The sequence below is a fragment of the Leucopleurus acutus genome (assembly GCF_964270905.1).
Source record: "Leucopleurus acutus genome assembly, chromosome: 15".
Lineage (NCBI taxonomy): Eukaryota > Metazoa > Chordata > Mammalia > Artiodactyla > Delphinidae > Leucopleurus > Leucopleurus acutus.
This window is the reverse complement of record NC_139157.1, coordinates 2617778-2642589: the sequence shown is the minus strand read 5'-3', so window position 1 is coordinate 2642589 and position 24812 is coordinate 2617778. Positions and strand designations below refer to the sequence as shown.

Here is a 24812-nt window from a genome sequence, read left to right as displayed (position 1 = left end):
TTGCGGTGCGCGGGCTTCTCATTGTGGTGGCTTCTCTTGTTGCGGAGCGACAGGCTCAGCGGCCGTGGCTCACGGGCCCAGCCGCTCGGCGGCATGTGGGATCCTCGCGGACCAGGACACGAACCCGTGTCCCCTGCATCAGCAGGCGGGCTCTCTCTCAACCACTGCGCCACCAGGGAAGCCCCCAAGGTTATTTTTTAAAGATAGGATTATTTTGAAAATATGGATAATATTTTTAAGTACTTAACGTAACGCCTGGCACATAGTAAGTTCTAATTTGTTAAGTAAAAGAAACAGGGCAATATCAACCTGATTAAGACAGTGTTGGGCGTCACAGTTTAGCCCACACAGCTAAAAGCATTTTAAAAAAGGACAGAGACTGGGGAGAAATAATGTTAAAAGGTAGTTTTAATAAAGCACAGGAAGTCCACTTCACAGACCACTTTAGGTATCCTCAGTTTACAGGTGAAATGCCATTCAGCAGGTAAGGACCATGCATGCAACAGCCCACCTGAGCCTGGGACTCGCATCATCTCCGAGACAAGCCCTGTCACTGGCACCACTACCCAAGGATGCAGCCCGCCCCTGGGGCCACGTCAGCCCCAGCGCTCTAAGGCCTGATGCTGCCTTCCGACAGAAGGAAAGGAAAGCAGATACAGACTGACCTACAGCATTTCTGGTCTGCAGGGAGGAGTACCCACTGACTGGGGGTGCTGGCTGGCACTTGGTCACGCACCCAGATTTCCTCTGGCGAGAAGAGAGAAGCCTGCAGCACCCTGCCTCCCCCCCCCCCCCCACAGAGCATCTCACCGAGGACACGCCCATGCCCACCCATGCCAGGTCACTGAGGGAGACGCTGGTGGGTGACCATGGAACAGGAGCCGGCAGCGTTGAGGTCGGAAGTGGAGACGCCCTCCTGTGCACCCCCTGCGAGGCGGCCCGGGCTCCTGCTCGAGGGGTGGTCCCAACGGCCCCCCAGGAGTATTCAGAGCGAGAAGGCAGCTCACTGAGAGGGACACAGGAGAGAGTTCTCCTGAATCGGTACCATCTGCCCAGATTTGTCTTCCAAGGCTGTCACAGAGATTGATAAAGGAGAGAAAAAGAAAACCATAAGCTTTACTGCAGTCACAAAGCAGCCAAGAGGCAGGGAACTTTCCTCCCTTTCAACGTACCCAATGTTCACCCCATCTTTACATGTACCATGAAAATCAACTCCCAGACACGGAGTGCAAAGCAAAACAAACAGAACAGGCTTAGGTAAAGGAGGTTGTAAACAGGAGATTTCACTTCGGAGTTGCTTTTTAAAAAGCAGTGGTTTGTCAATTCCTCTTGCTTTTCAAAATAAAGACTATTTACAAAATGTGGGCATCAGTGATTGGTCTTGTTGAGTGCGGGGTAAAAGAGGACGCCGTCCTTGCAGATCTCCAGCCCCAGGCTCGCCGGCGGCCTCGGCGGCCTCGCTTCCGGCCCTCGGGGCGCCGGCTCCCCGGGTTCCATGCAGTTTTGCAGCTGCAGGTCCTTGGAGAAGCACACCTCAATCTGCGCAAGGAGCTGCACCTCCTCGTCGCCCTGCAATGAGGAACAAAAGACGTCTTAGAATTCAGGTTGGATCATCATGACGGTTCTATGATCAGCGAGTTTTAGAACTTGAAGAAAAACAAAAGCGGTGGCGCTGGACCCAGGGTCCATGTTCCAGGAGCAGGCCTAGCTCCAGCAGTGAAGTGGGGCTGGGGCCCAAGGCAGCACCTGGGGTCACCATCCAGCCACTCCCCTGCGCCAGGCTGGCGGCGTGAGGGCAGGGACCCCACTTTCATCTTAGAAATTTACACATCAGTAACGGTGCGTGCAGACACAGCCGGACGCACCGCATCTGCATCACTGTCCCAGGAGAAGACACAGCTTTTTGTTGATAAGTAGGTAAACAGCACCCTATCGCTAAATGAATTTAAGACTTTATCAGCTGACAAAAGAAAGTACAATCCATCTATGAGTTGGACAGGTAACTACAACTGAAACGTCTAAGACTAACAATGAGAACACTGAGAAATGTTTACCTGCAAAATATACCCACGCTGCCTCGCCCCTACTGCACCACCCCTCCAGGACGGGAGCCTTGTTAGGGGGAAGCTGCCAGGAAACAAGCCCCATCCTAGCACGGTGTCAACAGACAGTTTATTATTTCAAATGCGCACACACACACGCGCGCGTGCGCGCGCGCATGCGCCCATGCACACGCACACACAGCACAAGCCCGTTTGCACACCCACACATACACCACTCTGTCCCGGGAACTTCACGGTGAGGACAAAGCTCTCAGAAAAGCTGAACTGTCTTCTTGATGGGGACAGAAAGGATGACAGAACAGCACACGTCTGACCTGTTTTGGAAGACACTGGACTTTGGGCACGACTCCGTACACACTGACAAGGGCATCTTTAATATCTGAAATCTGAAATTAGATAAAGTGCATTAGAAATGAAACTTCAACAGAGAACATGAACAGTTCCGTTTTACTCAGAACGAGTGACACTGGTTTCTACTCTCACGAACACAAACAACCGACAACAGCGTCATCCCCCTGAGCTCCCCTGGCTCACAGATAGAACTGGAAGATGCTGGCGAATGAACTGCCCCACCCCCCCATCCCCGAAGGAGACGAGGCTGCCCCCCTGGGCTCCCCGCTCCAGACCGAATCCACACAAGCCGCTCTACAAGGGTCTCCGTTCTCCTTGCTGTCCTGATCCAGGGCCTAGAGGCCGCGTGCTTTTAAAAGCACAAACTCTCCTGCTAGGAGATCAGAGGTCAGGACCCTGCCTGTGCCGTGCATCACGCTACTTCAGACACCAAACCTCGTATCTCCAGTACAGAGGAGCTCAGAAAACATGTGCTGTCACTGTTGCTTTTGCTAGAATCGAAATCAGTTCTCTGAATGTCAAGTTCTGAGCAAGGATGTAAGAAATTCCCTTTATGTACTTAAACGGGAGTCCAGATGACTCCAAGGGGCCGGCAAGCACACGGCCTCACGGCCTCCTGGCAGCATGGACAAAGGGCAGCTGACACTCCTGAAGGGCACTGTTCCCTCTGGTCCCTACTCTCCAGGGAGGGATGAAAACAGCAGATACAAAGAGCAAGACTCAAGTGCAGACTTAGCTCCACCGACTGTCACGAGACCAGAATGATGGTTCAGCATCCAGCCATGGCACCGAACTCAGAATTGCGAAAATCAGTGACTGTCAGGCTTTTATATATCTTATATCGGGCTTTTTTATAGCCACACCTTCAGGCTTTTTTATATCTGCAAAGGGCCACAGAGCAGAGGCTTCACGCCGGTGGTCTGGCGGCCACCGATGCCAGGGGTGGCCTGGCTGAGCACAAACGCAGCTGTGCTCACAGAGGGTCACCCTGGGTGGAAACAATGACCTTCTGTAGAGGCCACCAGCCAACAGGCTCTGCCATGCTTAAACTTCTAGTTTTCTCACGCAACAAAGCATAGTTATATCATAAAAACAAATTTTCACTTTCTTCCTCAAACTATTATAAAATGGTGGTTTCCAACTACATATTCTACCTGCCTCTTCAGAACCCGGAACACACTTCTCACCATGAAATCATCAATCTGCTTCAAAATCATCGGTTTAAGTAGCCTTTAGTTTACACGCAAAACACAGAGGAAAACAAGATTTAAATAAAACCTATTTAGAAACATAATAGTCAGGTCAGAGGGTCTGGTTTGGGTCGCTTTAAAACCTGAGTGTAGCTCACAGGCTGATGGGACACTTGAACGTGGCCAGGTGTCCCCAGTTAGCGGATACACATTTGATTAAGCTGAAAGCAAGACTTACCTGGTAGTAAGTAGATGGTGTTATCCCCAATTTTTGGAGCGTGCTAAAATTTAAAGTAAAAAAAAAAATAACTAGAATGAAGGTCCATTTTCCTTTCTTGTTCTTACCATATTTCACAGTAAAAATGAAGAGACTTAAAGGAAAGTGTGTACTTTCTATTACCTGGGGCAACAAATCTGTTGACAAGGGCAGCACATAAATGGTGCTCAGGCCGCCTGGACCTCCCCTTACCCTGGGCGCACGCGTGTCTGATCTGGGCCCCCCTTCCAGCACCGGAACCTCTCGGCAGCGGTCCGGATGGCTGCGACCAACTGGAGCTGCTATCACATAACCACACATCTGCCACGCCTGTCCTAAACGATACTTAGCAATTGATTTGGGATTCTAGCCTTATCCTAACAACCTTGCATTTGGCCAGATCTTTAAAATAGGTTCAATCCCCCCTACAGCCTGGAATCACTTCCTAAAGCACGTGGTTTTAACCAGCTCTAGTGAATGCTAATCATAGTATGATATGGTTAACTTACTAAATGATAGAGTACGGTGTAAAAATATTCTCAGATTAAGTAATTCCAAAAATGCTCTGTATCCCCCATCACGGCTCTGGATCATCCCAGCTGTGACCACATGGAGAAGATGCAGGGACCCCAGGCGCTGACATCATCAGACAGGGGTCTGCCTGAGGGAAACAGGACTCCAGCCGGGCCCTGCCTCCGTCAGTCATGGTTTCTGGCAAAACCATTAACGAGACAGTTTCTCTAGAGACTGCACATTGGTGACCTACGGATCTTTGCTGTGTGGTCCCAGAACAAGCGGGAAGAGGTCCTTGAAGACACACACCCACTGCCCGTCCTTGTGCTGTCACTGTAGGATAAATGCCAGATTTCAAACACTTTATGCTCCCCAAATGCAAAACTTCTCAATGATTTTTAAGTATTTATTACAAGTTGCAGTGATATTTTGGATATATTGGGTTAAACGAAATACACTATAAAACCAATGTTTCTTTTTGCTCTTTTTAATTGGGCTACTAGAAAATTTAAAACCACATATGTGGCTTGAGTTCTATTTCTTTGGGGTAACACTGCTCTAGAACCCTCCTGGGTTAAGGCATCCAGGAAATACGGCAAAGAGAGAGAGAAATATTGGGGGAAACCTGGTATCTGGACCAGGATAGAGTACAATTCTTCCTACCGAGTTGATTAGTTTGGCGTTAATCCCCTGGTCCATATCTGTGGGTAATCTGAGAGCTTCGGTTCAAGATAGTTCACATTTTTCCAGGTTTGCTACCTCTATATTATAAATTGAATTTAAAACTGCTACTTTATGATAATGTGACAGGCTTACGTTTGAGAAAAATACAATCTGTAGTAATGGTTTATAATTAGAGAAAAATAGAAGGGATGTTTCAGTTTTGACTCAATTTTAATTTTATGAGTACTAAGAGTTTAGGCTTTCCTTGGAAAAACTGGGAAAGAATAGGATTTCTCTGTGGTTGTTCTATATAGTTCTGTTTTTTTTTTTTTTTTTTTTTTGCGGAATGCAGGCCTCTCACTGTTGTGGCCTCTCCCGCTGCGGAGCACAGGCTCCGGACGCGCAGGCTCAGCGGCCATGGCTCACGGGCCCAGCCGCTCCGCGGCATGTGGGATCCTCCCAGACCGGGGCACGAACCCGTGTCCCCTGCATCGGCAGGCGGACTCTCAACCGCTGCGCCACCAGGGAAGCCCTCTACATAGTTTTTAACAGACATTGTATTCCCAGGAGTGCCTTTCACTCCGTGGGCCCCTGTGAACACACTCCAGTGATTCCAGAATTCAGCAGCTTTGCACCCGTGTGTATAAAGGTAAAGCCACCGGCATTCAAAAAGCGTTAAGCAGGAGGTCCTTAATAAATAGCTGCTGGATGAAGGGACGAATTATTCAGATATTTGACTTTAAAACTGTCAGCATGTCGGTTTATTCCCCTTTTCCTGTTTGATTCAATAAAACCTGGGCTGCAAAAAGGAATGAAACTAGGTCATTTGTAGAGACATGGATGGACCTAGAGAGTGTCATACAGAGTGAAGTAAGTCAGAAAGAGAAAAACAAATGTCGTGTAATAACGCATATATATGTGGAATCTAGAAAAATGGTACAGGTGATCTTAGCTGCAAAGCAGAAATAGAGACAGAGACGTAGAGAACAAATGTATGGACACCAAGGGGGAAGGGGTGGGGTGGGAGGAAGTGGGAGACTGGGATTGACACACATACACTACTGATACTCTGTATAAAATAGAAACTGATGGGAACATGCTGTATAGCACAGGGAACTCACCCGATGCACTGTGGTAACCTAAACGGGAGGGAAGTCCCAAAGGGAGAGGATACCTGTATGTGTAGGGCTGAGTCATTTTGTCGTGCAGTGGGACTCACGCTGCTCATGAATTGGGACCGTGAGGTCTGTAGTGGGAAACAGAGGGCACCTTCCTTCCCTCAGGGGCTGGTGGGTGGGAAGCACCCGTGGCTCTCGTGCGCTGGGCGCTGCCCGACACGCCCTGGGCTGCCTCTCCCCGGGACCTCTGCAGTGGGGAAATGTGTTCACAGGGCCTGCTCTTCTGCTTCCAGCACGAAGCCCCTGCAGGACACCCAGGACGTGTACGAGGCTGCCATTTCCATCACATCCTTAGCGCGGGCACTCAGCCCTGCACATCCAGAGCTGGAGGCGACCTCGGGCTCCGCGGGCGGCCCCCAGCACCTCACAGCAGCGAGCAGACCCAAGGAGGGAGGAGCTACACGACTGCACGACTGGCCCCCATCAGGAGCCGGGGCGCTGAGCGCCTGACTTCGGGTGTGCCTTGTGGTTCCCCGTCTCCCAAGGGCGCTCCCCTCCCGCCTCGGCCTGAGATCCTTCCCATCCAGATCCCAGCCGTCACTCCGCTCTGATCGCAGTGAGCGGGGCGGGGTGTGGGACGGGGACATGTCCCGTGGAGCCCCCAACGCTGGGACGTCAGGGCAGGTGCCAGGAACCGATGGGGGTGTCCTCGTCTCAAGGAGACGCAAAGGTTCTCCACAGGACTTGGGCACGCTCTGCTCGGCCCTAGTGAGCTGTGTCACCTCCCCGCCACGGCTTTTACACTAGTTCCCAGTTTGTTCTGAGCACCGAGATGAAGGAGAGGAAGAAACGCTGCCTATATGGTGGGCCGGCCTGCCCCAGCTCCCTGGGTCGAGCCTGGCTCTCAGCAGGGCCCTCGCTGGGTTTCCGAGTCCCCAGAGCTCACCCAGGGCCTGATCGTCGCTAGGGGTTCAAGGACCTCACCCCGAACCCCCTCCTGCTTGTCGCCAGAGCAAAGACCTAAGGATTCCGGGCGTGCGGGTCTTGATAATGCAACACGCTTCTATCAGGATCCACAGCTTAGAGGCGTGCCCCCGTCGGTCTTGCCCGCCTCAGGTTCAAGTACGTCTGATGAGCCCCCCGAGGCTCTCAGGCTGCCCTGAGTGGTCGGGGCCCCCAGGCATCTGGAAAGGCTCAGGGGAGGAGTGGCTGTTTCTCAGGGCCGACCCCACTGGACGCTTCCCCGGGTCCCCGGCAGCGGAGGCAGGGACGCTGCCCCGGGATTGGGGTGACTTGGGAGAGTGGGGCGAGGAAGGCGAGGCTACAGGACCAAGTCACCCACCTGTTCAGGGCAAGCTCCTTAGACAGATCCAGGCTTTTGCCGAAGTATTTCTTCTGGGAATTGAGGGCTTCCAGCTGGGCGGCGCAGGTCCCGTGCTTCTCCCACTCATGCTTCCTGGAAGGATGTTTTTAAAAAAAATCTGGTTAAAAAGTAATGAAACTACCTCCCAGTAAACCGTCTGCACGGGCTCCTCTCTGTGCAGGGCATTCCCGGGCAGGCACGCTGCTGCCTTCACAAAGCGGGAGGGGTAAAGTTCCTCACCTCAACACGGGCAGCTGCTCCAAGCCCCCCACCCCCGCTCAGGACCGAGACCCCTGAACGCAGCACAAGCTCCACGAGCACTCATCACTGCTCTCCAGGCGCTCCTCTGCTCAGCTGCTCCAGTTCACTTCGACAATTAACAACAAACCCAAGCTGAGAAAAAAGAGAACACCATGGTTCAGGCACCCACAGAATCACACGGCACTGGGCGTCCTCCCGGAAAGCCACGGCTTGCCAGCCAGGGGATTTCACAGGAGCGGCTAAACAGCCACTGGCACAGAAAAGGCAGGTTCACTGATCACCAACACTGCCTGGGGCCAGTTCCGCACTTGCTTACGGCGCAGACATCCATCTACACAGACACCTGTTCTGAAGCAACAGCCCAGCCCAGTGTCTGCAAACAAGCAGCCTGTATTCAAGAAAAACACTGCTATTGATCATAACTCCTCACATCTTATCAACGATTAAAGTGCTACAAAATGTCTTCCCAGTCTTCATTTGATTCTCACAACTCTGCAAAGTGAAAACATTACTGCTGGTTTAGAAACGGGGAAACCGAGGCTCAGAGGGGCTGGCTAGAAACCTGGCTTACCTGCCACCCGGCCAGGTAGCCCCTGACCTGCACCCGACCCCAGGCTCAGGGCCCTTCCCACTGCCTTGCGCTGCCATCCAATCAATTGCTGAACGTAATTTACACCCACTTTAGAATGACTGACAATTTGTCAATTCAGATGGTAACCATGGTTAGCATGGAAAAACAAAATGGCCATCAGCTTTATCAGTGATTAATTCATGAAGAGTTCACAAAAAATGTTCACGCAAGCATTCAAAAGGCACCCACATGCAGTCTCCCAGAAATACAATCTAAATGTGCACTAATTCTTTGATAACATCACCCAGAGTGCCAATTCTAAGTGACTGCAATGGCTGTAAGTTACAAGTCTCTCAGACCTAAGAAAGCCATGAGGAAAAATAAAAGTAGATAAGTAATTAACTTTCTTCATCTAGAATAGCTTCCAGGGTGATGTATTTGATAACTTTCTAAATTCTATGAAGTAGAAAAAGGAGACTCTTTCCAGCTAACTGAACATGTAACTGAATTATGGGTGCCTCACTTTCTGTAGGACAGGGGCAGCAATTCTAGAACGCCCTGCAGGGGCTGTTGGAGAAGTGAGGGGCTGAAGTCCACAAAGCACGTCACACATGCCCAAACGTTCCTAGCCTGCAGTAACAGTCAAGATGTCCACTGCTGTTATTCTTGGAGCAAGTTGTTTTTAAATTTTATTTATTTATTTTTGGCTGCGTTGGGTCTTCGCTGCTGTGCGCGGGCTTCTCATTGCAGTGGCTTCTCTTGCTGTGGAGCACGGGCTCTAGGCACACGGGCTTCAGTAGTTGTGGCTCACAGGCTCAGCAGTTGTGGCTCGTGGGCTCTAGAGCACAGGCTCAGTAGTTGTGGCACATGGGCTTAGTTGCTCCACGGCATGTGGGATCTTCCGAGACCAGGGACAGAACCTGCGTCCTCTGCGTTGGCAGGCGGATTCTTAACCACTGCACCACCAGGGAAGTCCTTAGAGCAAGTTTTTTTTAATTAATTAATTTTAGTTTGTTTATCTTTGGCTGCGTTGGGTCTTTGCTGCTGCGCGCGGGCTTTCTCTAGTTGCGGCGAGCGGGGGCTACTCTTTGCTGCGGTGCGCAGGCTTCTCACTGCGGTGGCTTCTCTTGTTGCAGAGCACGGGCTCTAGGCACACGGGCTCAGCAGTTGTGGCCCACAGTCTCAGTAGTTGTGGCTCGTGGGCTCTAGAGTGGAGGCTCAGTAGTTGTGGCTCACAGGCTTAGGGGCTCCGCGGCATGTGGGATCTTCCCGGACCAGGGCTCGAACCCGTGTCCCCTGCATTGGCAGGCGGATTCTTAACCACTGCGCCACCAGGGAAGTCTCCCTGGAGCAAGTTTAACTCAACAGACGTTAGAGATAAGAGGATGCTGAAGTCCTGATATTACTATCGTTCAAAACATCGTTGGAATCGGACACTCTCCATTTAACACGAAATTGTCTGTCACCAATCAGACGCGACTATGGTGTGGCCCTCTCACCCCCAGCAGGCACTTGAGTGATGTCACGTCACCCTCCACCACGGCCTGGCCTGGCCTGTCTCGGGGATGAGAGGCAACGAGTCCTGCTGAGGCCCAGGGACACCATCCACAGTGAGGCTGCATCGCCAACCAGGAATGACCAAACTCTCGCTCTTTTTCTTACAAGAATCAAAAAACCAACAAAAATCCTCCTTTGCAGAGGGTCGTGCACATAGTATTTTTCAGGATGGCTGATAGTGTTAATAGATTTAATCTTAGGGAATTACCTTGAGCACCAAGAGATACCAAGACCCTCTCCTTTGCATATATGAGTCTCAATTGAGATTGAAGAGAGAAGTTTTCGGACGTGAGCCTGCCCCTTAAGGACAGGAGAGGCCAGGGTGCCTCCATGGACGCTTTATCACCTGCACGCCAAGGCGACCTGGGCCACAGCTACCCAAGTGCAATAACCAGGGAGCCGGTAATGGCAGGGCCACGGGGGCCGAGTCCACATCCAAAGGCATAAATACTCACCAGAGTGCAATATTATCTTTTCCATTTAGAACAACAGTTTTTAAGTGTGTAATTTATCCTGAAAAGGTAAATCATTTTGCCTTTATTAGAACACAAAGTTGAATGTGTATTCTGCCCACACCTTTGGATCAAATCTTGAAGGACTCAGCTCACGGGGGGCCATCTTTGTGTACGTTTAGTGATGGATTTTTAAGTCACTTGACAAAAATCTGATTGACTCTATCACGGAACATCCTAACAACTGGAAATATTCTCTTTTGCTCACTTAGTCACCAAAGACTCTGCTCTGAAGTATACTGTGAAGTGCTATCTGAAATTTTTTCTATTGTTTTTCACATTCAACTCATCAAGGCCATAATCTACTTTGAAACCGCTTTCTAGAACACAAGCCGCACAGAGCCAGCGCTGGAGACCTGGACCACTCGTCTCCCGAACTTTCAGGGGGGCTTCTCTCTTCCCGTGCAGGGGGCACGGCAGCCTCCAGACCCAGACCCACGCGTCCTAAAACACCTCTCCCTGCCACGCACCCTCGAGTGAACTCAAACCCAACACCAGTGAACCAGGGGGCTAGACGTCACTGTCACTCCATTTTGTTTCAAAAAGCTTTTCTCCAGATTTAACTCTTCCTGAAGCGTCTACACAAAAATATTTCAAAGTTAAATTAATCACTTGGGACAAAATCTGACTCATTGTCATGTGAGTTATGAATTGCTGTCCTGCAGTGAGGGAGAAAATGAAGGATTATCTTTGGTTAACGCAATGTAAATAAAAGGAATGCCAACCTTATCTTCTCCAAAAGCAACCATTTAAAAAGGTCTGTTGAATTAAACAGAGCACGTTTCTCCTCGGCTCAGCTCCCACTGAACTGAGGACACTGGGACGGACAGGGCTCAGCCTCCGCGAAGACCTCACCTTCTCTCTGCCCTGAGTCACAAGAGAGAGGTCATTGTCTTGTGAGGACGTCTTCTTTTTTCTTCTCAATTTCAGGACAACAGCACCACTTCTCTGAGGCACACTCTCTCCTGTCTGATTTGGAGCGCTGGCATCTTAGATATGCAAGTATTTGGCATAATTAAGCCTCAGTAGAGGACGTTTTTAAAACGAAGTCATGAACGATCTAACAGATTAAAAAGCAAGTTTACAAAGTAAATTCTACCTGCCCTCATTTTTTTATCCGTTGAAGACCAGCTCCACAAATGGCACAGCAGGTGCAAGGCCACTCCCGCTTCTGAGCCTTGGGAGACAGGTTCTACGTTACCTGTGCTCCCGCAGTTGCGTCCGGAATAGCCCCGAAGCTCACACCCGTGCTTCAGGCTCGTGACGGCCCCCAGAACTCAGACTCACCACAAATGGAGGCTGCGGTTAGGAGACGAATGCAGCAGATCGGGCCAGTACATCCTCATGTCTGACAAAAGGTCCTGTGCAGAGTGACAGCAATGAGAATAAATCGAGGTAGGACCTAACAACTCAAAACCTAGAAGGCAAACCTGAGAAGCTAATACATAAACAGAACTGAGCTCTGCGGATTAGTAACACTCAGGTGAGTCAGGTGATTCTGGGCTTATTTGGCATGAAGTGTTTCTTAAGACACATCTAAACGTGAAATCTGGGTAATCATGAAAGTGTATTTGAAAATACAAGCTCTGACAGGTGAATGGATAAACAAATTGTGTCCATCCAGATAATGGAATATTATTCAGCACTAAAAAAAATTAGCTATCAAGCCATGAAAACACATGGAGGAACCTTAGCACGTATCACTGAGGTAGAGAAGCCAACCTGAAAAGGCTACCTACCATATGATTCCAACTACATGACGTTCTAGAAAAGGCAAAACAATGGCGACAGTGAAAGTCAGGAGCTGCCAGGGGTTGAGGCTGGGGAGGGATGAACAGGCTGAGCACAGGGGATTTTTAGGGCAGTGAAACTACTGTGTGTGATATTATAATGGTGGATACACGTCATTACACATTTGTCCAAACCCATAAAAACCACACAACACGAAGAGCGAACCTAACATAAACTATAAACTTTAGTCGGTAATAAAGTATTAACACTGGCTCATCACTTGTAACACGTGTACCTCACTAACGCAGACGTTTGGACTGGGGAACGCTGTACAGGGTAGGGGCATGGGGGGAAGTGTATGGGAACTCTGTCCTGTCCACTTAAATTTTCCGTTTTAGGTTTCTAAAACTGCTCTAGAAAAATAGTGTCTACTAACGAAATCAAACACAAAATACAAGTTCTCGCTATCCCTAGAGAAGAGCTTGTCTGGGCTGGGCAGTCTTAGCCCTACACTGGTCAGTCACCCTAAACTGAACAGCGTTCAAGTTTACTTTCCAATTCCCACACACCCAAGGCCAGAAAAGGTTCCATTAAAAAAAGGTGTGTAACCAGGCCCAGGATGACCTCACCTTCTCAGTCCTGCCACCACTCCCGCCGTGATGGGTCCTTCCCATCAACCCAGCAGCTATGAACCGATTTCACACACCGCCCCCGACCCCGCACGGCCGGACATCTCCCCGGATGCTGCCCTCCCCGACTGTCTCCATTCCCACCTACCCTCCGCCTGCCCCCATAGCCCTCGGGGGAGCAGGGCGACGATATAATTTATTGCCCAAACTAGGCTGCTTTTGTTTGGGACAGATGCTAGATTGGACACTGCTACAAAGCAAGTGAAGCGGCACTGTTCTGAACAAAGGGCTGCTGCCGGTCACCTCCTGGCCTGGGCCCGCAAGCCCTCCATCCAAAGGGCCCCCCGCCTTCGCTTCAGGAACCCTGACTACACTCCTTCGCGAAGCTCCCCTCTGGCTGCTTCTCTGCGTGGCCCTCGTCCCTCCTGCTCTAAACGCCGGGGCTACTGGAGGCTGGTCCCTGCCAGCTCCGCACTACCCCATCCGCACTCACGCGTACGCCTTACTGACTGCGCTGATGCAGAAGTTCATCTCCAGCTCAGACCTCTCTCCTGACACACTTACCCTACCTGGATGCTTCCAGGGCACTTCAAACTCAATGTGTCCACAGCTGACCCTCGATCCCATGTGCCAAGGCGCAGTCCCCTGGGCCGGGGAAGGAGGCTGACACCCCCCTAGTTAGACAAGCCCCCACCCGGAGACGGTTCTGCCTGTGCTTCCTCCCCCTCCATCCCCCAGCCTCCGTCTATTCCAGGCTCCTGGCCTCTGGCAGGGACCCTGCAGAGCCTCCTCACTTAACAGGCAGGCAGCCGGGGCAACCACAGAAAAGCCACACTGGCTTCCTTCACTCTCCAGCTTGAATGCTTCCAACGACTTCCCTCTGGGTCTTCACGCAGACAAACGACCCTTAACCAGTACACAGGCTCTGTAGGACCTGGCCCTCAACACTGCCCCGGCCCACGGCTCACCCCCCAGCCACACTGGCTTCCCCCCAGTTTCTCAAAAGCTCCGTCCTACCCCGGGGCCTTTGCACATGCTCCTGCCCCAGCCTTCCTCTCCCATCTCCTGGTTAAGTCGGATTCCAGCCCTCTATCACCTCCTCAGGGGAGCCTGGCCCAGGTCCACCGTCCTAAGCTCTAAGTACTCTCCCCCCAGGCACTCCGCTTGTCACTCTGTGATGTGTGTGCTGGCTCCTGGCTGCAGGCAAGGTGGCCAGAAACCTCGTCCTGCTCTGCTCCCCGTGTCCCCAGCCCCTGGCCCGGTGCCCGATACACTGCAGGCACGCAGAACATTGTTACGAGTAAATTAACCTGGATGCCGCTGCAGGATCACAAGACTCTAACCAGGAACATTAGCGGGAGTCGAAGTCAGTCCGGGAAGAGAAAAGTATGTCTGAGGAAAGAGACCTCACCAGGCTTTGGGGCTCCGGCCTCTCAGCCTCCAGGCTCACAGCACTGAAGGTCCTCATGAGAAGGAAAGAGGAGGAAACAATTCCATTTGGACTAGAACCTGCGATGGGTTTGGAACTCATTACCTTGTCCTCCTGGGGGCCCCATAGTCCTGGAAAGGGTCCGTAATTCTACCCCATGTTTTCAGGGAGGCCTCAGTAGCCGCACAGGCCCTGCACTGTGAATCCAGGTATAGTTACCTCGACAGCTGACTAGTCACACGAGGGGCTGTCAGCACCCTGTGCAGAGGTGAACACACACGTGTGCACGTGTGCGCGTGTAGGCGTGTGCGCACGTGCGGAAGGAGCGTCTGCTACCAACTCTCCCAGTGCCAGGAGTCCCTCTGTACCACGAGCCTTTGTCCTAGAAAGGCCCACCGCTCCCTCGCTGCTCACGGGGCCCACTGAGAAACCCATCCCGCCCGCAGCCAGCAAGGACAGCCTGGGGGCCACGGCGCCTCTGCAAGCCAGGGCCGCGCACACACGCCTGAGCACACGCCGAGCGGCCGGGAGTCCCGGAGCAGGGATGACGGGCCGCGGGCTGGGGCCAGGGTCACCTCACACAGTCACTGCGGCGCTTCGTGCCCAGGGCAGAGGAGGATTTAACTAAATGCAAATCGTATTTAACTTGTGGGACTATTTCAGATATCAGTAAATGCTGGTGAATACATCTTAAAGCATGACTTCCAGGGCACACTTAGAGGAGGAATGGATCTATTGGGAGATTGGGATTGACACGTACATGCTGCTCTATTTAAAATGGGTAACCGTAGCACACGGAACTCTGCTCAATATTATGTAACAACCTAAATGTGAAAAGAATTTGAAAAAGAGTAGACCCATGTGTATGTATAACCGAATCACTTTGCTGTACACCTGAAACTAACACAACATAGTTCATCAACTATACTCCAATGTAAAATAGCAAGTAAAAAAAGAAGTTAATACCTTGATCTCTTCTGGATTAAAATGCCAGGATCGGTTACATCCTTCACTTTTATCAGGCCTTGAAATTAAAATTGAACAAATAAAGAGAAATTAGTCTTGGTTGGGCTGGTTCCAAACGGCATGAGAAAACACCTGCGTTAAGGTCTGTAGAGAACGAGAGGGAGGTGACTTCTAACTGGGAATTCCTTCTGCCACGTGAGTCATGCTCGGGCACAAGCAGTCACTATCGGAGTTTCTTTCAAAGTGGAAAGTCGTTCAAAACATCCAGGCACAATGCAAACCGGCCAACTTCCTAGCAGAGGAAGCACAGTAAACAAGCCGGTAGGGGGCGCCCCGGAGCCGGCCCGGCGGGGATTTCTGGCCGGGTTCTGAGTCTGCAAATGTCCCCTCATCAGCCACAGTGTGAGAAGAGCATGAGTTCCCGTCTCCTTAAAGGCGACGAGGATTAATGGGACAACACATGTATCGTGCTCAGAAGTGCCTGGTATGTTTCTTTCGGCACCGAGCATGTGTACCCTCCCGACCTGCGCATGTGACGCTGTCCTCACGTGTCTAATTCTGGACGTGTCAACTCTCAGCCTCCACCTGCAGCTGACATCATGAGGGACCAAACCTGCTTTCTCCAGGGTCGGCAGGCCAGCCCAGCACCGAGACCAGCCCAGCTCCCACAGCGCTGGGTGCCGTCCCCCAGCTCAAGGACAGCCGAGGACGTGAGCAAAATCCCAGAAACCCAAAGGTGGGATGAGGCCAGGTCCTCAGGCCCCGGTTTAATTTGCTTCCTGCTGACCCCTGTCCCTGAGGAGCAGCCCAGCACGAGCCAGGATGTCCCTCCTCTCGGGGAGAAGGGGGACCAGGCCGATCCCTTTGGGCAAATTAGCACACGTAGTTTAACATCACATATATACGCGCATACAACAAAAAAATAAACTAAACAAAATGCAGGCAAAACCAGAAAAATAAATTTGGGTGTCTGTGAAGTACGTATACTATACATACACATCATATATATATACATGTAATATACACACATTTATTTATTTATTTATTGTTATGCATTTACTTATTGGCCCCAAAAGAAAATAAGAAAATTAAGATTCAGTGATCTAAAATGTACCGAGAATCCTCAAATGCATATTTAAACTAGACTGTTACTGTTCTATCAAAACAGAACTCAAGTACGACAGAAGTAGGGTTATGTTAGAAAGACTAGAGACGTTCTTCAATAAGGATCTGGTCTATTGAGTAAACCCCTAACAGAAATTACAAGTATACACATCAGGATCAGCCTCAAGCTAGATCTCCAGGTCAGCCAGCTTCTGAGGCCGCTGAAGTTTTAAACGCATTAAGTACTTGCCATAATCCGTGGATGGTCCAGTAATCTGGGGGGTCTTTGCAGTGGTTCTTAACTTCCTATGGAGAAAAGACAGAGAAGACAACTGGTTTGTTGTTTGTTAAATACACTTAACAACCTTCCTTTCTTCTGACAAATATCAGTGAGATCCAACACAGGACTAACACGAAATAAGTTCCGTGGTAATTTACCATAAGCAGTATTCATGAGAATACCACGGCGGGGGGGGGCAGCTGGATATTTCATTGGAAATGAGTGAACCAACGATTTGGAAAACAGAATTTAATAGCTACTTTTGTTCTTTTTATGTGCTTGAAAATTAAGTCAATCTGATGGATACACTCATACTTACCCATGAATTATTTTCTTGTCATACAATCAAAAATGAGGACAAGAGGCTGACGGTATCCTGCTAAACTCAAGTTTGTTCAGGCACCAGGCCCAAATACAACAGTGGAATAATAAGTATTGAAAATTTGGAGCCAAGAAAAATGCCAAGGTGAGAATAGGAGCATATCCTTAACATTAAAGATAAACTCTAGAGATAAAAATCTCAGTGTAACACGTTCTAGGGACCTCCAAATTGTTTAGCTAAAATGGGGTTTTTCCAAAACAATAATCACCTCAGCTATCAGGCAGTGGGTCAGAACCCAGGCCCAGTAGCCCCGCAGTGAATAAGCAAATGAATAGTGCATGCCAGGCCTGGTGAGGAGTGCTGAGACATCCTGCCGACACGCAAGGCCCTCCTGTTTGAATCACCTTTTGATGTAGCGAGGCTGCTGCTTTTTACGGCTGGTCTGGAAATGAGGGCAGGCCTGGTTTAGGTGCCTGAAATGTCTGATGTGAGGCTACAGAACAAGGGGGCAGAGGGCGGGAGGACAAAGTGCGGGATCAGAGCGAGAGGTCGTGGACTTCATCTCATCCCCAAGGAAACCACACGCAAAGCAGGCGGGCCCTTTCCCACAGTGCGAGGCTGGGGACGGGCAGACAGGCCCCAGAGGGGATCTTCCACCTCAGCTCTACACCCAGCGTCTCAGAGGAGCCTTTACGGGGGGAACTGAGGTCAAGGTGCCGCTTCCTTTCCCGCGTCAGCAAGCATTCGTGAGGGGCCGTGCTGAGCACTGAGGACAGACCTGTCCCTGCACCTGTGACGCGTACATCGCTCACGGAGGCAGGAGCCCAGAGACGGCCCTGTCCCCGGGATGACACTTGACTGGGATAGCAGGACCCTTGTCATGGCCGCCCTGGATCGAAATGAATCCCCTAAGAATGATATTTTGCTAGTAATTGATTTCTTTCATCTCATTTCTGAAGCCTCAAGGCAGGAATGCACTTCCATGTATATTTAGTCAGCACACGGGAACACCCACAAGTTTCGTCCCAGGCCCCGAAGGCAAATCTCCCAGCATTACCCAGGGTAGGAGCTCCACACACAGGTCCTTCCTGAAGGAACCCACGGCTCCCATGCGTCCTCACTACGTAGGAGTGAGAGCCAGATTCCCAACAAAACTGAAAACAGCTTACAGGTAACTCCATTCTACCCACCGCCAACTGTCCTCCCTACCCTGGAGCAAAGAACCAGCACCAGAGGGAGAAAGACACAGGAAGTTGTAAAGTTTGGGAAACTAAAACCAGAGCACTCTAATACAGTAAGAGATCCCCTGTTAGAAATGAGTTTCCAGGGGCAGCGTGGTGGCTGCCAGGGGCGGGGCTGGGGAAACGGGGAGAGAGATGCTCCTCAGAGGGTACAAACCTCCAGTTATAAGGTGAAAAAGCCTGGGGATCTAACGAACAGCATGGTGATCACAGCGAATAATGCTGGTTCACGCACTTGAATGCTACAAAGAGAGCAGACCTCAATGTTCTCACCACAAGAAGATGTGGCGGCCGTGATGGGCGGGTGGTAGCTAATGCTACGGTGGTGAGGCTTTGCCATTTACACGTCTCCGCCTCCCAGCACTTAAGAAAAGGCCTCAAAATGGAGAATTTTCAAGTCAAAATTTCAGAAACACTGTAAAAAAAATTAGGGCCAGCTGAGCAATACGATGAAACGACTTTAGAGTCGTGGCACCAATACCAGGATCGGCGCGACAACTGCCCCCAAGATGGACGGCGGGTGGGCATGGCCCGCAGGCAGCAGGAGGGGCGCCAGCTGGCTGCTCTCGGGACAGAGCCTCTGCAACCCGCTCTACAAGGACAAGGGCACCAGGCGAGGCAGGGCCAGACGGAGGCCACCCTGAAGGAGGGAAGGCGCCATCTGTGCCGAGCGGAGCAAAGGAGGCCGGCAAGGCTCCGGCGGAGACATTTTAACGAGACTTGCGATAGTGGACGGAGGGGACAGGTCAAGGCCTGTCCCCGGAGGGCACGCTGAAGTCCTAATCCCAGGCCCTTCTGAATGTGACTTTATCTGGAACAGGGTCTCTGCAGGTGTCAGCAAGTTAAGAGGAGGTCAGACTGGAAGAGGGTGCGCGCTCAGTGCAACCCCTGGGGTTCCTATAAGAAACAGACACACAGGGGCTTCCCTGGTGGCGCAGTGGTTGAGAATCTGCCTGCCAACGCAGGGGACACAGGTTCGGGCCCTGGTCTGGGAAGATCCCACATGCCGCGGAGCTACTAGGCCCGTGAGCCACAACTACTGAGCCTGTGTGTCTGGAGCCCGTGCTCCACAACAAGAGAGGCCGCGATAGTGAGTGGCCCCCGCTTGCCACAACTAGAGAAAGCCCTCGCACAGAAACGAGGAGCCAACACAGCCATAAATTAATTAATTAATTAATTTTTAAAAAAAGGAATGGAAAAATAAAAAAAGAAACAGACACACGGATGGAGACCACGGCGCGGAGGCGGGGCAGAGGCTGTGCCTACAAGCCAAGGAGCGCCGGCACCGCCACAAGCCAGGCAGAGGCCTGGAGCACTTCTCCCTCGAAACTTCCAGAAGGGGCCTCTGCCGCACCTTGGTTTCAGACTTCTGACCCCCAGAACTGGGAGGATACATTCGTGATGCCTGAGCCAGCCCCCGCCATCTGTGGGCCTGTGTCACCGCCCGCAGAACCTTGTGCAAGGCCCTCCCCGAGGGATGGTCTCCGGCCGGGAAGGCGTCGCCTCGTGAGGCAGGACAGGCCGGGAGGTTCGGTCAGCAAGAGGCGCTCGGTGAGAAAACCTGCTGGGCAACCTCCTCTTCACCTGGGGGGCGGGGGGAGCGGGGAGTCACTGGTCAGAGGGGCCGGTCAAGGCAGAACTCACCTTGCACACTGTCGCAGGCCAGTGGTGAACCATAATTAGTTTATGCCACTCATGGCTGTCACTGTTAAAAGACAAGGGACGTATTTTTCAGGAGCTTTTTAAAAAGGTACAGAAAGGTCAATTCATCCATCCACTCACTCCAGCGTTCATTCGGGGAACACGGGGCGCCCGCCGCAGGCCCGGCGCTGCGGCTGCGCACGCGGCCCTGACACGGCTGGGGGACCGGGTCCCTACCGTCCCGCAGTGCACCTGCCACCTGCCAGCGAGGGGAATGACGGCTGTGCCGACTGAGGACGCGCGGGACGCAAGGCGCCGAGGGCCAAGGGCTGTGACTAAGGAGGACGGCAGGCCTGCCAGGTGGAGAGAGGGTGCACATTCTGGATCAGGCAGCCGGGAGGGCCCCCGCTGAAGGGGAGCAGAGAGCGGCAGTGAGGGAATGAGCCAGAAGGCGCCCTTCCCCTCAGGTGTTCACGCGGTGCAGACACAGACCCCTTACCCCTCGGCAGCATTTGTGAGACCCAGAAGCCTGAAAACAGAATGGTTTTCGTAGCTCACGGCCACAGAACAGCACCAGGGTGGCACGCGAGGCTGCCGTCACCACCCCACCCACCGGGAAGCTTTACTCGTTCTCTGCAGCATGGGTGACGTCTGATCCTAGGGGCTCCTTCCCACGTCCCCGTGAAACCCACCCGTCCCTCCCTGAGACTCCATGAGGGGTCGTGGAGTAGCATTCACACGGGGACCCTCCCTCCCACCAGGTGTGCAAGGCTTAGCACACACAGAGACAGAGGCAGAAAGGCCGGCTTGTGAAAATACTCGCTGTACAGACGGAAAACAGCAGCAGCAACAGGGGATACAACTCGAGCAGACACGTAATTCAGGATAAATGCATTTTTAGAAGCAAAGACTCAACGGCAAAACAGTATTAAGTTGTTACACGTTAGTTTTGTAAATAGCTGAGTAGGGCTGAATAAGTAGAGAATTCACGATATTTCGAAACACTTTTCAGTCTGAGCTGATGAGCAAGTGCTCAGTACAGGAGAGAGAGCTGCAGCACGAGCATTAGGGCTGGGGAAGCATGAGAACTGCAGCACGAGCATTAGGGCTGGGGAAGCATTAGAAGAGGGTTGTTTGGTTTTCTGGGTACGAAAACCTTATTTCACATAGGTGGAAACTGAGGCCGAAGGCCAGGCACAGGCCGGGAAAACTAGACCAGCAGGATGCAGTTTACAATAAAACCACCAAGACTCACAACGTCTGTCACACAATAACCACCTACGACCCAGAGAGAAGCATCCTCCCAAGGCGGCGGAGATGCTGACTGTGCTGTAAAGAGAAAGGCCCACTGAGCAGAGAAAGAGGACCTGGGAAAACACCCGCTGACCCGTGAGGCCCTCAGAGTCTGAATCACCCGCACGTTCTCGAAACCATGCCTTGCTCGCCAAGTGTATCAGTGGCGTGAATCGCGAGAATCAGCTGGAGGTGACCACAGACTACACACACCACAGCCTAACGTCTTCGCTGACATGTATTGATTACTATCGGGCAGGCATGGTTCCAAGCACATTCTGTACTTTAACTGATGTCTCCTGGCACCAAGGCTAGGAGGCAGGTGCTGTTACTCTCTCAGCTTTAGGATGAACGACCTTGATGGAGAGCTCCAAGGTCCTACAGCTGGATATGAGCCAGCAGTTCATACTCAACCCGTGCACCGCACTACCTCTCCGATGATACACTCTTAACTTGACAGCAGCAATTAGTTAATTAATGGAGCTTTTTTTTTCAGAAAATACACTTCCTGGGAAAACTGAAATTTAATGGTACTTTTTAAAGTGATAAAACAGCAACGGTGGTTCACTAAAAAAGAAAAACAATTTACACTCCCACCAACAGTGCAAGAGGTTTCCCTTTTCTCCACACAGCCACTATGGAGAACAGTATGAACTTCCCTTAAAAAACTAAAAATAGAACTACCATATGATCCAGCAATCCCACTACTGGGCATATACCCTGAGAAAACCATTAATTCAAAAAGACACACACACCCCGATGTTCACTGCAGCATTATTTACAATAGCCAGGACATGGAAGCAACCTAAATGTCCATCAACAAACAAATGGATAAAGAAGATGTGGTACATATATACAATGGAATATTACTCAGTCATAAAAAGGAACGCAGTTGGGTCATTTGTAGAGATGTGGATGGATCTAGAGACTGTCATACAGAGTGAAGTAAGTCAGAAAGAGAAAAACAAATATTGTATATTAATGCATATATGTGGAATCTAGAAAAATGGTACAGATGAAGCTATTTGCAAAGGAGAAATAGAGACACAGATGCAAAGAACAAACGTATGGACACCAAGGGGGGAAAGAAGGGGGTGGGATGAATTGGGGGACTGGCTTTAACATATATACACTACTATGTATAAAATAGATAACTAATGAGAACCTGCTGTATAGCACAGGGAACTCTACTCAATGTTCTGCGCTGACCTAGATGGGTGGGACGGGGGTGGGGTGGGAGGGAGGTCCAAGAGGGAGGGGATGTGTGTATACATACAGCTGATTCGTCGTACAGCAGAAACCAACGCAACGTTGTAAAGCAGCTATACGCCAATTTTTTAAAAAAAGAAAACTGACCTTTTCCCCAGGCCTGCGAAGTAAGTATGAAATCCTTCTGTTAACTGAAGCGTTACCCAAATAAAACAGAAGAAAATTAAAATCTGGTTCTCAAATCTCGGTCTCCACTACATTAGTAAAATGAGACTCCTCTCCCAGACAGCCTGTTTACCCCTTACACTGTCAGCTGCAACAGAAAGGATGGAAAGAGGGAACGAGAGGGAGCGGAGGAAGGGCGAGAGAAAGAAACCTGGAAAGAGGAACCACGACCACCTCACCAGGATACCGGACCCTGGACGGAAAGCGTGCGCGCCAGGCCTCCGGGAGACGCTCGGTGGCTCCGGGCACCCGTGTCCCCCTGCAGGCCCTCCCGCCCCCCCGCGCCCCTCCGCAGCTCACCTCCTCCAGAGCCCGCGCGCGCCGCCCAGGCAGCACAGCGCCAGGCACAGGGCGCCCAGGCGGGCCGCGGGCTTCATCGGCCGAACCCGGCGGAGGACCCCGTAGGGGTACAAAGGCGCGGCCTTCCGAGGGCGCGAGGCCTTGTCCAGCGCCAGGCCCTGCGCTTCCCTAAAAAGGGGCAGATTTCCTTAAGCCGACCGTGCACCGGGCCGGCGGCCACCGAACAGCGCGGCCAACCCCTGCCCACGGCCGAGGACGCGGCGGGCCCCCGAGAGGCGCCGGAACCCCGCCCGCCCGCCGACCACCGGGAGCCCCAGGGGCCCCGCCACCTCACCGGGACCTCCAGGCGCACAGCAGTCCCAGCCCGCGCGCACCGCGACCCTCGCCGAGACCCTCGCCTGGACCCCGCGGCCCAAGCCGAGCCCTGCTTGTTTCCGCCCCGGGCGCCCCAACGCCACGCCCCTGTGCGACGGACGCGCGCCCGGCTGGCGAACACGCCACGTGAGGCCCCGACGCCACGCCCCTTCTGGAAGACACGCCCCTTTTGGAGGACCGCCCCCATCGGGAGGACAAGCCCCCGGACCAGGTTAGTCCTTCTGCCCCTTCGCCTCTTTGACGCGGCTTCCCTTTCGGTCTAGTTCCCGGCCGCCTTTGGCCCGGACCCGTGAAGTCGACTTTAAAGCCACCTTCTCTGATGTCCTCGGTGCCGCGGCCCCTCCTCCCGGCGTTGAGCTGCCCGGGAGCCGGTGCGGTCAGGGCCAAGTGGCCAGCCCGTCAAGGAGTGGGACAGTGTGTGGAGACAGCGGCTTGGGGCCGCAGAAAAGTGTGGGGAGGAGGCTGCTCCCTTGGGGCCATGCTGTCTTCAAGGAGGTGCGACCCTCGGGACCCAGCAGGCAGAGAGGCGCGTGTGCCATGTCCTCCCCACCACAGGGGTGTTAGGGGCAGCCCTCGATCCCCGGGCAATCATGTCTGACCAGCTTCAAGACTGCAGAGGGCGCCCCTACCGTGACCCCACGCGATTCCCTTGGTCTCTGCTCCATTCACATGGGCCCCGCTGTGTGCAGCACTTCGCAGACTTAGAGCTGCAGGACCGTCGGGGCTGAGCCTGCCCCCAGGAGCAAGGGCAACGGCAAATCAAGCCTGTGCCGGCTCCCTCCTCCAAACACACAGGGAATGTCCTGGGTCTAAGAGCCAGGGAAGTGCAGACCCATCAAAGCGATGCTCAGTTCCATGGGCGGGGGGGGGGGGGGGGAGCGGGCGGTAGTGGACTCCTGTGTGACCGCCTGCCCACCTCTGCCACATCCTTCGCAGTCCTGTATCCACATTCCTCCTCCTGCGTCCTCAGAAACTAACCCTCAGAGATTGCGCCTGGCCCCTGGGTTCTCTGTGGCTCTGTCAACTTTCCCTTTCCCCTCTACTGCCAAGGGGTGGGCAAACCAAGTGGGACCGTAGGTGCCCTCCCAGGTACAAAAGCCTTTCTGGGTCCCCATTTCTTGTTTGTAGCAAGAGGCTTCAGCCTCCTAGACCTTCCCTGAGCTCCAAAGTGTGGATTCAGGCAGTTACTAATGAGGGAAGTGAAGGAACACAGAGACAGAGGAAAAGCAGCGCAGCGATAAGGCAGAGTCCTAGTTCCTCCTCAAGGGATAAATATATATATACACACATATATGGATATATGTATCCATATATCTTTCTCTACAGGAACCAGGTGGAGGATGGTAACTTCAGGCTGAGCACAAGATTCCTGGCGCCCTGCCCTGTTACCTCATCAATCAGAAGAAGCCACACACCCCGCAGCCCTCACCCCAAATTTCGCCTATAAAAACTCTTCCCCGAAAACCATTGGAGAGTTTGGAGTTTTTGAACACAAGCTGCCTGTTCTCCTTCCTTGGTTCTGCAATAAACCTTTCTCTGCTTCAAATTCCCATGTTTGGGTCTGTTTGGCCTCACTGCGTCGGACAATAGTGGCTCTACAGTTAGGTGTGGATCTAATTAGGTCACTCCCCTGGAAAAACTTTCTGGGT

The 24812-nt window shown here is 52.1% G+C and overlaps 1 protein-coding gene across 2 annotated transcripts; it reads right to left on the bottom strand.

Moving 5' to 3' along the window:
- Positions 1-390: 390 nt before the first annotated feature.
- On the bottom strand, positions 391-23224 carry RNASET2 (ribonuclease T2). 2 transcript variants are annotated; one of them, XM_082855851.1, is made up of 10 exons: positions 23123-23224; positions 22789-22956; positions 19765-19825; positions 16528-16583; positions 15174-15231; positions 11706-11779; positions 7497-7610; positions 3843-3885; positions 2378-2449; positions 391-1569 (listed from the first exon to the last, which is right to left on the bottom strand). In XM_082855851.1, the coding sequence occupies exons 2-10, from the start codon at positions 22863-22865 to the stop codon at positions 1369-1371; spliced, it is 756 nt and encodes a 251-aa protein (XP_082711977.1). In that variant the 5' UTR covers positions 22866-22956; positions 23123-23224; the 3' UTR covers positions 391-1368. The 2 variants fall into 2 exon arrangements, with proteins under 2 accessions (XP_082711977.1, XP_082711978.1); XM_082855852.1 differs by lacking the exons at positions 22789-22956; positions 23123-23224 and adding an exon at positions 20014-20121.
- Positions 23225-24812: the final 1588 nt, after the last annotated feature.